This window comes from Onychomys torridus, chromosome 9 (assembly GCF_903995425.1).
Source record: "Onychomys torridus chromosome 9, mOncTor1.1, whole genome shotgun sequence".
Taxonomy (NCBI): domain Eukaryota; kingdom Metazoa; phylum Chordata; class Mammalia; order Rodentia; family Cricetidae; genus Onychomys; species Onychomys torridus.
This window is the reverse complement of record NC_050451.1, coordinates 222,342-234,387: the sequence shown is the minus strand read 5'-3', so window position 1 is coordinate 234,387 and position 12,046 is coordinate 222,342. Positions and strand designations below refer to the sequence as shown.

General features: G+C 40.9%; 2 protein-coding genes across 4 annotated transcripts in view; one reads left to right on the top strand and one right to left on the bottom strand.

The window, feature by feature from the left end:
- Pde12 (phosphodiesterase 12) overlaps positions 1-2,310 on the top strand; it is an 86,186-nt gene extending 83,876 nt beyond the window's left edge. The window contains exon 3 of the mRNA XM_036198946.1: positions 2,030-2,310. Coding sequence (XP_036054839.1) covers positions 2,030-2,274 — 245 coding nt within the window. The 3' untranslated portion in view covers positions 2,275-2,310. The remainder of the gene's footprint in view (positions 1-2,029) is intronic.
- Dennd6a (DENN domain containing 6A) overlaps positions 1-11,561 on the bottom strand; it is a 57,308-nt gene extending 45,747 nt beyond the window's left edge. For 2 of the 3 annotated variants that reach the window (XM_036198942.1, XM_036198943.1), the window contains exon 1: positions 11,243-11,560. In XM_036198942.1, the coding sequence (XP_036054835.1) occupies positions 11,243-11,470 (228 nt within the window). In that variant the 5' untranslated portion in view covers positions 11,471-11,560. Of the gene's footprint in view, positions 1-11,242 lie in introns of all 3 variants that reach the window. The other variant, XM_036198944.1, reaches the window with a different exon arrangement.
- Between the last annotated feature and the right edge of the window lie 485 nt (positions 11,562-12,046).

Below are 12,046 nucleotides of genomic sequence, written 5' to 3'. Positions count from 1 at the left end.
TGTTTTGTTTTGAGAATTTGGAGGCTTTGTTTTCAGTTGGTTTTGTTGTTGTTGTTCTTTAAGAGAGGATTTTATGCTATAGCCCAAGCTGGCCTCAAACTCAAAGTAACCCTCATGTCTCAGGCTTCAAGGGCTAGAATTACAGGCATATATCATAGCACTGCCCTTTATTAATTTTAATTTTAAAAATCCATATTGTCTAAATTGTACCATATGGTTTATACTTTGAAATTATATTGGTTTGAGGGTATTTATTTAGCATATTTGAGGTCCTGGGCTTTATTTCCCAGCATCACAGTAAAGTTTAACAGTAATATGTATTTGTTTTAAAGTGTATTAGGGAGCAAATTCCACACTTAAAAAGTCAAAATGGAGCAGAAGATGTCAGTTGATGTAGTCTAGTTAGCCTTTTTCATCAGTATTGTCTGTTCCTCGGTAATGACACAGAGACTTACTATTAATTATGAAAGTCTGGCCAAAAGCTTAGGCTTGCTTCTAAGTAGCTCTTATAACTTAAATTAACCCATTTCTATTAATTTACTTGGCTTTATTACCTCATCTCCATAATGCCCATCCTGTTTGTTCTGCATCTCCACCTTTTTCTTCCCAGAACTCTCTCCGTCCAGAAGTCCTACCTATACCTCCTGCCAAGCTATTGGCCATGTAGCTTCTTATTAAACCAATCACTGTGACACATCTTCACACAGTGTAAAGGTATATTCTACAACAACCCTGGGTTTGAACCCCAGAACCACATCAACTTAACACAGTGGCATATGCTTATAATCCCAGAATTCTAGGGACAGAGACAAGAGGTTACGATCAGAATGCCAAGGTCAAAGTCTTCCTTGGCAACAAGAGTTCAAGGTCATCTTGAGATACTTGAAAAACTGTCTTTAAAAAAAAGAAGTAGCATAAATACAAATGCTAAATTAAAAAAAAAAGTGGGATAAAGAATTCTCTCTTTTAAAAAAAAAAAGATTTACTTATTATGTATACAATATGCCTGCACGCCAGAAGAGGGCACCAGATCTCATTATTGATGGTTGTGAGCCACCATGTGGTTGCTGGGAATTGAACTCAGGACCTCTGGAAGAGCAGCCAGTCCTTTTAACCTCTGAGCCATCTCTCCAGCCCGGGATGAAGAATTCTGTTAAAGAAAAAACATTACTGCACCTGGAAATGGTGGTGCACGCCTTTAATAGCAGCATTTGGGAGGCGGAGGCAGGTGGATCTCTGCAAGTTTGAGGCCAGCCTGGTCTACATAGAGAGTTCCAGGATGGCCAGGGCTGTTACACAAAGAAAGCCTGTCTTGAAAAAGAAAAAGAAAGAAAGAAAGAAAGAAAGGAAGGAAGGAAGGAAGGAAGGAAAGAAAGAAGGAGGGAAAGAAGGAGGGAGGGAGGGAGGGAGGGAGGGAGGGAGGAAGAGAGAAAGGAAGGAAGGAAGGAAGGAAGGGAGAAAGGAAGGAAGGAAGGAAGGAAGGAAGGAAGAAAGAAAGAAAGAAAAGGAAAGGAAAGGAAAAAAGACAAAGAACAGGAAAACATTATCATAAATACGACCAGAAATCATTGGAATTAAGGAAACAATGTGTTCAATTTTTTAGTACTTCCTTTCTTCTAATATTTTAAGAGCTTTTTCTAATTTAATTATGAAATTGATTTGTTTTCAAATCCCTTCACTACTCTTTACTTCAACAAAACCTTTCCCACTGCAGCTCAGTGTGTAGAATACTTAGCAGCATGTAGATGGCTTTGGGTCCTGTGCTTAGCTTCAAGGTAAGAAAATAAGTACATAGATACATCCTTAACTGTTTCCCATTGATAATATAATACTCTGCTGGGTTGCTCCTAAGAACTTTACTTGCTGTTCATATTTTACATTATTTTAATCAATCTATAGAGAAAGAGAAGCGTGGTGAAAAACCAACTCTTAAAAACATTGTTTAACTGATGAATTTAATTGTGCTTTGGGTCACATTTAATTTTGGATTTTGAAACAGTATTCATCAATAAATTGTTTCCTCAACTAGGTCTGGTGTCACAGGTCTATAATCAGAACTACTTGAGAAGCTACGGCAGGAGGATTTCAAGTTCAAGACCGGCCTTTACCACAGAGAGAATTCAAGGTCAGGCTGGGCAACTGAGTGAGACATGTCTCCAAATAAAAAGTAAAAAGGATTGGCGATGCGGCTTGAGAGGTACAGTGTCTGCTTGCTGTTGGTTGAGGCCAATAGAAACAAACAAAATTGTATTTTCTTATGCCCTCTTAGGCTAAGCTTTTGTCACTTTTAGCAATAAAAACAAAAACAAAAAAATCATGGTTAAATTTTCCCCAAATGGGAATTTGTAAAAGAACTGTCTCATTTTATTTACTACTGTCTTTAAACTTAGACATCTCTAGCCAGAGTAGACACAAAACAAAACAAAACAAAACGAAACAACAGCTCTGCTCCACCAGACGATACACTCTCAAATCAGTTCTATTAAACCAGTAGTATTTAATATATAATTTTTATATCTACCCAAGTCTCCCTTTCTTCATGTTCAAATTATTTCACTTGCAATTCTTTTTTTCAGAGCTGAGGACCGAACCCAGGGCCTTGCGCTTGCTAGGCAAGCACTCTACCACTGAGCTAAATCCCCTATCCCTCACTTGCAATTTTTAAAACAAAAATAACACCTAAAAACCATTACTACTATGTTCTATTTAAGTCATGGTTTATGTAAATCTCATTACAAGCTGGGGGAATTGGTATGTGCCTGGAATCTCAATACTTGAAAAGCCCAGGAAGGAAGATTTTAAGGTCATCCTGGATTGTATATAGATTCCAAGCCAACCTGGACAACATAGTGAGACTGCCTCAAAAAACAAAATAATCTGATTACAGCTAATTTAATCTAGAGTTTGCTGGACCCAATCATGTTGGCAAATTTAGTGGCCTTCAGCAACTCTACAGTTTTATGGGACTATCCTTTCAATGTTTATTTAATACACACACAAATAAATAAAAGTGTTTTAAAAATTAAAGTACAGGAGAACATCATGGATTCTGTTAACTGTATTATAGTCTTCTGAGTTACAACTAAAGGAGTGTGATTACATGACAAGACAGAAATAAGGACTAAGTGTGACAACAAAAACATTTCTCAGAAAAAATATTCATATATATCCATATAAACATATATACATATATATACAAACTGCCTCATTTTATTTATTACTCTGCCTTTACATAGAATGTGTGTGTGTGTGTGTGTGTGTGTGTGTGTGTATGATATATTACATCCCTAGCCAAAAAGTGGTTTAAAATGAACTATCTTTACAAAAGGAGGTGTATCTGGTATGACCCTACCCACCTACCTTCCCACCTGAAGACTGTGGACTCAGAAGAAAGATAATTAAGAATATGAGTTATTGGTGGTATCACATGTACACACATGTAAAAACAGGGTTGCAACTGTAACTAAGTAAGTGGTATAGTCTTGCCTATCATGCTATCATGTGAAACATTCTAGATTTAATCCCTAGTAGCATCAAACAAACAACAATAAGAAAAAATCAACAGCTAATAAGCACACTCAACATCATTCATTGTTAGGAGGACGCAAATAAAAGCAAAATAAAAGACCACTCCTACACATTTGGATCTTCAAAAGAACAGATGGTAAGAGTGACAAGGATCAGGAAAAACAGAACCCCGCTTATGTGGCTGCTAGAAACATTTTGGTAGGGTTTTGGTTTTGTTTTTTAAGCTTTATCACATACTGTGGTGGTCTGAAAGAAAATGGTCCACAAAGGGAATGGCACTATAAGGAGGTGTGGCCTTGTTGGAGGAGGTGTGTCCTGTGGAGGCGGGCCTTGAGTCTCATACACACTCAAGCTCAGTGAGACAGACCTGCAAGTCAAAATGTAGGACACTCGGCTACTTCTCCAGCACCATGTCTACCTACACACCAGCACGTCGTACCATGATGATAATGGATTGAACCTCTGAAAATGTAAGCCACCCCAATTAACTGCTTTTCCTTTATGAGAGTTGCTGTGGTCAGGATGTCTCTTCACAGCAGCAATAGAAACCCTAACCAAGACATATACCATATATAGCCAACCAAGTTCACCTCTATGAACATAACCAAGAGCAGGGAAAATATGTTCACATGAAAACTAGTACAGGAGTATTCTGTGCAGCACTCACAATAGTCACAACGTAGAAATAATTTCTATCAAATGATGAAGAGATAAACAAAATGTGGTATATCTAAGCACATGGTCTACTCTTCAGCAATAAAAGAAGTGCTGACATGTCCAACCTTCAGCAGCTTCTCTCACCCCAGGAAAAGCAATGAATACAGCACACCACCAAGTGATAAACTACTTAAAACATTTGGAGGTGCTTGTTTTTGTAACTTGGTCCCACAGTTCTCAAGTACGACCTTTGTAGATGACAAGTCTACACTGCATTATCAAAAGGCTGAACACACCTGACAGATGAAACCTGAAAACATGCAAAGTGAAACTAGATAGAAAAGGCCTTGTGTGTGATTTCATTTATGTAAAATATATGCAAGAAGCAAATCCATAGTCACACATAGATTTGTGATTGCCAAAGGCTGGCAAAAAGGTGTTGTTTTCTTTTAGAAGTGATGGAAATGTTCTACAACTGGATTAGTGGTGCTAGCTGTGTGCTTTAGGAAAACACTAAAACCACTGACCTGTGATTTTAAATGGGTAGATCTTACAATATGCAAATATCTGAGCTAAGACAAGCATAACCCCTAAGAGTCTGTGCTGGGGCACAGCTAATAATTCACCTTAAAATCATAAAGTGGAAATTATAGCCTTTCTCCTCAAGATTCTCCATCTTCCAGTATAACTATCATTAAACATTTTCCTTTCAAAGAAAGAAATTCATGTATTTTTTGTTTGTTTAGAGACAGAGTCTCACTGTGTAGCCCTGGCCAGCTGGCAACTCACTATGCTGGGTCAGCAGACTTGGCTAGTCTTGAACTCACTGAGATCTACCTGCTTCTGTGGGAGATCAGGACTAAAGGTGCACACCACCATGGTCAGCTAGCCATTCACTATCTTTATACTGAATTGCATTGTATCACACCCTCTATTTAACTGAGATCATACATATTAGTATAAAATCTATTCACTAATCTGAAATATGCTTTGGATTTGCCTGAGACTTCCTTTGACCATGTTTAAGAACTGTTTAACTATTTTGACTTTGCATATTGGTTTCTATCCAGGACATGAAACAAATGATTTTTTTTTTCCGTTTCCTCTTTTCTAGTTTTTCTTAAATGAATATACATATAATTTTTATTATGTGAGGTAAAAAATTTTAATTTTCTAAGTTTTAAGATTCAAAATAAGTATCATCTTCCATTGGAAAGTTTTCACTTAGTCTCTAGAAAACTTAACTGCATGCTCTTATTCAACTCTTTTATTACATAATAATGAAGAGTTAAATACTAATTACCACCACCACCACCTCACAGACACCTCAGAGAACAGGGCACAGGAGCCTGTGTCTGTGGTCCTGGTATTCCAGGGACAGAAACAAGAGGATCACTTGAGATCAGGTTTGTGACGTCAACCTCAGCAACACAGCAAGAACTCAACTGCTTGCCGTGTGTGTGTGTGTGTGTGTGTGTTGGGGGGAGGGGTTGCTCCCATGATTGGATAAAGGGTTATGGAGTCCAAGCTGACTTCAAACCCAGGAGGTAGTGGAGCGTAATCTTCAACTCCTAACCCTTTTGCCTTCACCTCAGTGCTGGGACAATAGACACACGCCATTATGCTTGGTACGAGAATATCATCTCTTTAAAAAAAGATACCTAAACAGGGATAAAGCGATAACTCAGTGGTTATCGACCTTGCTGCTCTTCCAGGGGTCCCAGGATTGGTTTCCAGAATCCATGTCAGGTTTCTCACAATCATGTATAACTCTAGTTCTAGGGGATCTGATGCCTCTACCCTCTGAGGACACCTGCATTCTTGTGCATATACCTACACATACACATAATTAAAAATCAAAATGAAAAAGGTACTTAACAGAATCTGCTGTGTGCATATGGTTTGTATGTATCCATATAACGTTCCTGTGCAGGAAGCTTGGTCCCCATGTGATGCTGAAGCAGTGGTCTAGAAGGGAATAACGAAGGTCCCAAGACTGGTTCCTATGACAGGGCTGCTAAAAATTTATTTTCAAATTTTAAGAAGGAACCAGGACTCTCCCTGACCCCATGGTCTCCTGCTTTCTTTCTCACTATGTGATTCTCCTTTTTTATGTTCTTACCCCCTAATGTAATGGAGTCATGAGACCGTCGCTAGTGGATGTTATGGCCATGCTACTGGATATCTAAGGCTGAGACTAAATAACCTTATTTCTTTTTTATATCACCTAGTATCCAGTATTTTGTTATCATTACAGAAAAAGTACTAATACAGAATTTTCTGCACATGATAGGAAATAGACAAGCCAACTATTATGGCCTCTCCAAACAGTCTCAATGTTCCTATTATATTAGGTACCAACAAAACTTTAATAACACTGTGCTCAAAATTAAGCCTATAGTACTTAATGGGACTCTTACAAATTAATTAAATGAGAAATCTAAAGCTCTAAAGAGTTATGATTCATTCTACTTTTTTTTTAAAGATTTATTTATTTATTATGTATACAGTGCTCTGTCTGCATGTGTCCCTTCAGGCCAGAAGAGGGCACCAGATCTCATTACAGGTAGTTGTGAGCCACCATGTGGTTGCTGGGAATTGAACTCAGGACCTCTGGAAGAGCAGTCGGTGCTCTTAACAACTGAGCCACCTCTCCAGCCCCTCTTTTTTTTTTTTTCTTAAGTTTTAAGATTTCAAAGCGTTTAGCTTTCAGATTTCTAGGTTAGAAGTGCTTAGTATGTTTTATTTAGTATTATTGTATAAAGGGAGATACTTTGGGGAAGGCAAATTATCATTGTGAATAATTTAGGAATCTCATTTTAAGTTATCACTGGCATTTCACAGGTCTATCAGGTATATTTCTATGAGTAGCTTCATTTTTCACTCAGGGTAGCTTGCATTTTAGAGAAAATCAAACTTTTAGAGTCAGAAGGAATCAAAATCCTGGCTTGCTAAACATTATGATTTGGGATAAGCTGGTTACATTTCAGTTTCCTTACTTTAAAAAAAAAGAAAAAGAAAAAGATTTTTAGAAGATCAATGCCACCCAAAACACATGGTTAAATCTCACATATCATTCTGAATGCTTTTCCAACATCCCACAAAGCAAGTGTATGTACTACTGTTATCCCACAAACAGAGCAATGTGTGGCTCAAACTCACACATGCTTTTTTGTTGTTGTTCATTTGGTGGTGGTGGGTGGGGGTGTTCTCCTGTGTAGCCTTGTCCAGCCTGGAACTCACCTGTAGGACAAGCTGGCTATGACTACCCTTCTGCCTCAGGTCTGCACACCACAACCTGCATAGACTAGGTTCCCGATCGTTCTCCATGCTGTCTCTTAGAAGTGATTTAAAGTGGCTCAAATTCTGCATTTTGTTTTGTTTTGTAAAAAGGCTGATGTCCCTGCATGGCTTCAACTGTTCTGTGTAGATAGATTATTCATCTGAATCGAATTCTGATTGGAGTTCTACATGCATCTGATCTCATCTTTTGTCACATGACTCTCTAAGTGTTGATTCTGCATTTTTAAGAAAGAAATACAGCAGCCTTTCTGGTATAGTAAAAGAGCCACTGGTCTTTCCATCCTGATTCTGAGACCAATAACAAAGGTGGGCTCCAGGACCTTCCTGTCCTAATGTTTGAGCGATCCTCAGTCTGTCTTTTGAGCCTCTCTATTGCAATTACAGACATGCGGCTGGAGGTACTTTATATGTCACTTCCAACACTTGTCAGCCTTCCTAACACCATCTCAACCCTCCTCCTGTCCATTTCTAGTAAGTGCAGCTTTGAAAAAAGGGAAATATTTTCTTCAATTATTTTCCTGTATTAGTTACTGCCTTGTGTTCACTTTAAAAAGAGCAAGGCAAAATGCTCTGTATTTCTCCCCCGATTAAAAAATAAAATAAAAGGCTAAGCATGGTGTACTCAGGAGGCAGCAGTACACAGATCTCTGAGTTCGCAGCCAGCATGGTCTGCACAGGGAGACCCTGTCTAAGAACAAGGACAAGTGGGATGGCTCAGCTGTTTAGGGAAAAGGCATTTGGGGCTGCCAAGCCTGAAGACCTGCGTTTGACCCCGAGGACCCACTTGGTGAGAGGAGAGAACCGACTCTTGTTCCCACCTGTGCTCTACCATGCGCGAGTCCACATGTGCATGTGCACACACAAATAAAGGTTTTTTTTTTGTTTTTTTTTTTTTTTTTGTTTGTTTTTGTTTTTTTAAAGACAAGCAAAACAAAATTGCTTTGTCTCAAACATGGTAGCACATAACCGCTAATCCCAGCACTGGGAGATGGAGGGGCAGGGAGGTTAAGGGGCAAAGGGTGTAGACTGAGACAGGAAGACTGCTGTGAGTTCAAGGCCAGCCACGGTTAGAGTGAGATCCAGTCTCAAATAAAACAAAAATCATTTTGCATCTTATCACATTCATCTGTCTTTGGATCTTTTACGAAGAAATCTTTCTAAAAGCAGTGATCCTTAATCTGCACACAAATTCAAATAGAAGACCCAAGGATTCACTCAAATAGTCTACTTAACTATAAACAAAGTTTTGGCTTATTCATTTTCTAAGGGAGTTCATACTGTTGATACTTTTTTTTGAAGGTCGAGGAAGAAAAAAAAGCTAACACTACTTTATAAAGAAAACTGCTGTTCAATGGTAAATAAAACGCAGTATACACCCTTTAGTGATTCAGATTTTTTCAGCATCCCAACTATATTAAAATATTCCACTTATTTAGAAAAGAACACTCATGTTAAAAGCCATGTTCCAAATGACAAGATCACAAAAGCAATCAATGGGGCTGAGAGAAGACTCAGCACTGGCTGCTATTCCAGAGGACCGGGTTCAATGGCAGCTCACAACTATCTGTAACTCCCATTCAGAGGACCAGATGCCCTCTTCTGACCTCCGGGTACACCAGGCATGATGTGGTGCAGAGACACACACATAAGCAAAATACCCATACATAAAACTAATTTTTTTGAGCCAGGTGGATCTCTGTGAGTTCGAGGCCAGCCTGAGCTACCAAGTGAGTTCCAGGAAAGGCGCAAAGCTACACAGAGAAACTCTGTCTCGAAAAACCAAAAAAATAAAATAATAATAATAATTTTTTTAATGTAACCAAATACAACAGCCTCTGCTCTCTAGTTAAGTTTTATTTTGCTACACATATAATTTCAGTTTATCATTAAATAATTAGCATAAAATAATTGTCTTCAGGGGCTGGAGAGATGGTTCAGCTGCTAAGAGCACTGGTTGCTCTTCCAGAGGATTTGACTTCAGTTCCCAGCACCCATGTAGCCAGAACGGTCTGTAACTAGACATCTAGGGAATCTGACCCCCTTTTCCAGACTCCACAGGCATAAGACACCAATGCTCTAACTTACAGACATGGAGGCAAAACATTTATACACATTAAAAAGAGAAACAAATATTGCTGGGTGCACGCCTTTAATCCCAGCACTCGGGAGGCAGAACCAGGCGGATCTTTGTGAGTTAAGAGGCCAGCCTGGTCTACAGAGCGAGTTCCAGGAAAGGCGCAAAGCTACACAGAGAAACCCTGTCTCGGAAAACAAAAAAAAACAAAAAAAAAAAAAAAAGAGAGAAAGAAACAAATCTTAAAAAATAAATGTCTTCAGTCTTTGGAGACTGTTATTCCTGCCTCAAATTAAAAAAAAAAAAAAAAAGAATTTCTCTATTACTAACTCGATCAATTTTCAACAAATATTTACTGAATACTTGTGTCGGGCAATAAATTTGATCCTGTGGACTAATGAGATTAATTCTTGGATTGTCACCTTTTGTCTCCATCTACAAACGCCGGTTCTAGCATCCTTTTATTTGTATGCCCACTATCTTGCATATGCCTAGATCTTAGTGAAAACTCAGTATTTAATGAACTGTGTAACGGCACAAGAGATGAAGAGATGGGCGGGGTACAAAAGCAGTAGTTCCTCCCTTGGAACAACTTCCCTGGCCAACTTAGGCCACCAAAGTTAGAATGAGATTAGAATTTTTCACAGACGCCAAAAGAGTAACAACAAAATACCGAAAACTTTAGAATGTACGTCTTTCTAATAATGTTTCTCTTGGATAAATAAAGACAAATCTCTTATGCTTAAAAAAAAAAAAGGATTCTAAACAATGACAAAAGTGAGATTCGAAGGCTTTTATATAAATGTTATAAAAACGGGAAACTGCCAGGTGGTGGTGGCGCACACCTTTATCCCAGCACTCAGGAGGCAGAGCCAGGTGGATCTCTGTGAGTTCGAGGCCAGCCTGGTCTACAAAGTGAGTTCCAGGAAAGGCGCAAAACTACACAGAGAAGCCCTGTTTCGAAAAACCAAAACAAACAAATAAAAATGGGAAACTGGCAGATTTACAAGCCAACGATTTCCCCTATGACATTAGGTTTCCGGCCAACTGTGACAGAGTCAGTATTAAGAAACAACACGGGATGGGGATACAGCTCTCGGATGGGGAGCTTGCCTAGTGTTGGAAGTCCCTGGGTTCCATTTACAATAAAAGAGAGGGAACTGGAGGGAATGTGGGCCCCACGACACACCAAACCAGAAAAGGGGAACAAAGAGAGGAAAAGGTTTTCACAAGCATGCTGAGAGAAGCATTTTTGCTTGGTCTTAGTCGAATGATCTATGAGTGGGAACAACTGGCAATACAATCTGTGCGCCCACACGCTTGGACATGCACGTTTGGCTACTATAATTCACCATATGTCGGGGGTATTGTTCCTTTCTTGAAAAGTCCCAAGTAAACATCCTGTCTGCTGCAGCCTTTTCTGGGTGCCGCAAATCCTTCAGTTATTGCTGTGTTTTGTTTTGTTTTTTTAAAGAGGAACATCAACAAGTATTTAGGAGGGGCCTACAAAGAACTTTTCACCCCTAGCCGCAGCCCACGATCCTCCCACGGAAGGGCCGGACGAGCGCCGCCCAGCTGAGCCGTGCAGGGGCTGCGAGCCACGCCCGGATGCGCGGCTGCCAGGACCCGGCCGCCCGGCTCGCGGGCGAAGGGTGGAGACAGGGAGCGGCCCGGCCTCACCTCCACCGCCTGGCCCAGCTCCAGGTCGAAGCCCACCACGCACACGCAGTGTAGCCAGGCCGAGAAGCCGTCCCAGCGCAGCAGGCCCCGGCGGCCATCGTCCTCCTCATCGTCCTCCAGCGCGACTCCCGCCGCCGCGAGGGCAGCCGCCTCGCGCCCCTCGGCCCCGGCCTCGTCCAACGACCCGCGGGAACCGGGTCCGAAGACCTCCGGGCCCCGCAGAGCCATCCGCCACCCCCTATCAGCTCCGGCCGTCTCCACCGCGGACCGCGCCGCAGAGCGCGCAGGCCTCCGCGCACGCGCAGCAAGGGCTGCCGCGGCCGCTCCGGAGCCGCGGGATAGGGGCGCGGCCGCGAGCCACGTGACCCTGGGAGCGCAGCTCGCTGCCTCTCCTACACCCACGGCTCCTCGGACTGGGAGGGAGGCTGTGTGGCCTCCCGGTGTCACACCTCTTTGAAATGAAACAGTGGCTCAGGAATCGTCTTCTCGCCTCCACAACAACGAAGCAATGAATTGTTCTTGGAATGCCACCGATGGTTATCAAAGTATTACTAAAACACAATGGCAACAGTAACGAGCGTCTATTAAACTCTTACTCTGTGCCAGTAGATGAGCCAAGTTCAAATACAAGTATTATGCTATTGAACATACCATCGCGAGCAGGTGGACATTATATTTCTATCTTGTTTGTTAATGTTGGGTAGGTCTCTCTCTCTCTCTCTCTCTCTCTCTCTCTCTCTCACACACACACACACACACACACACACACACACACACACACACACACACAGCTATGTCCTATGT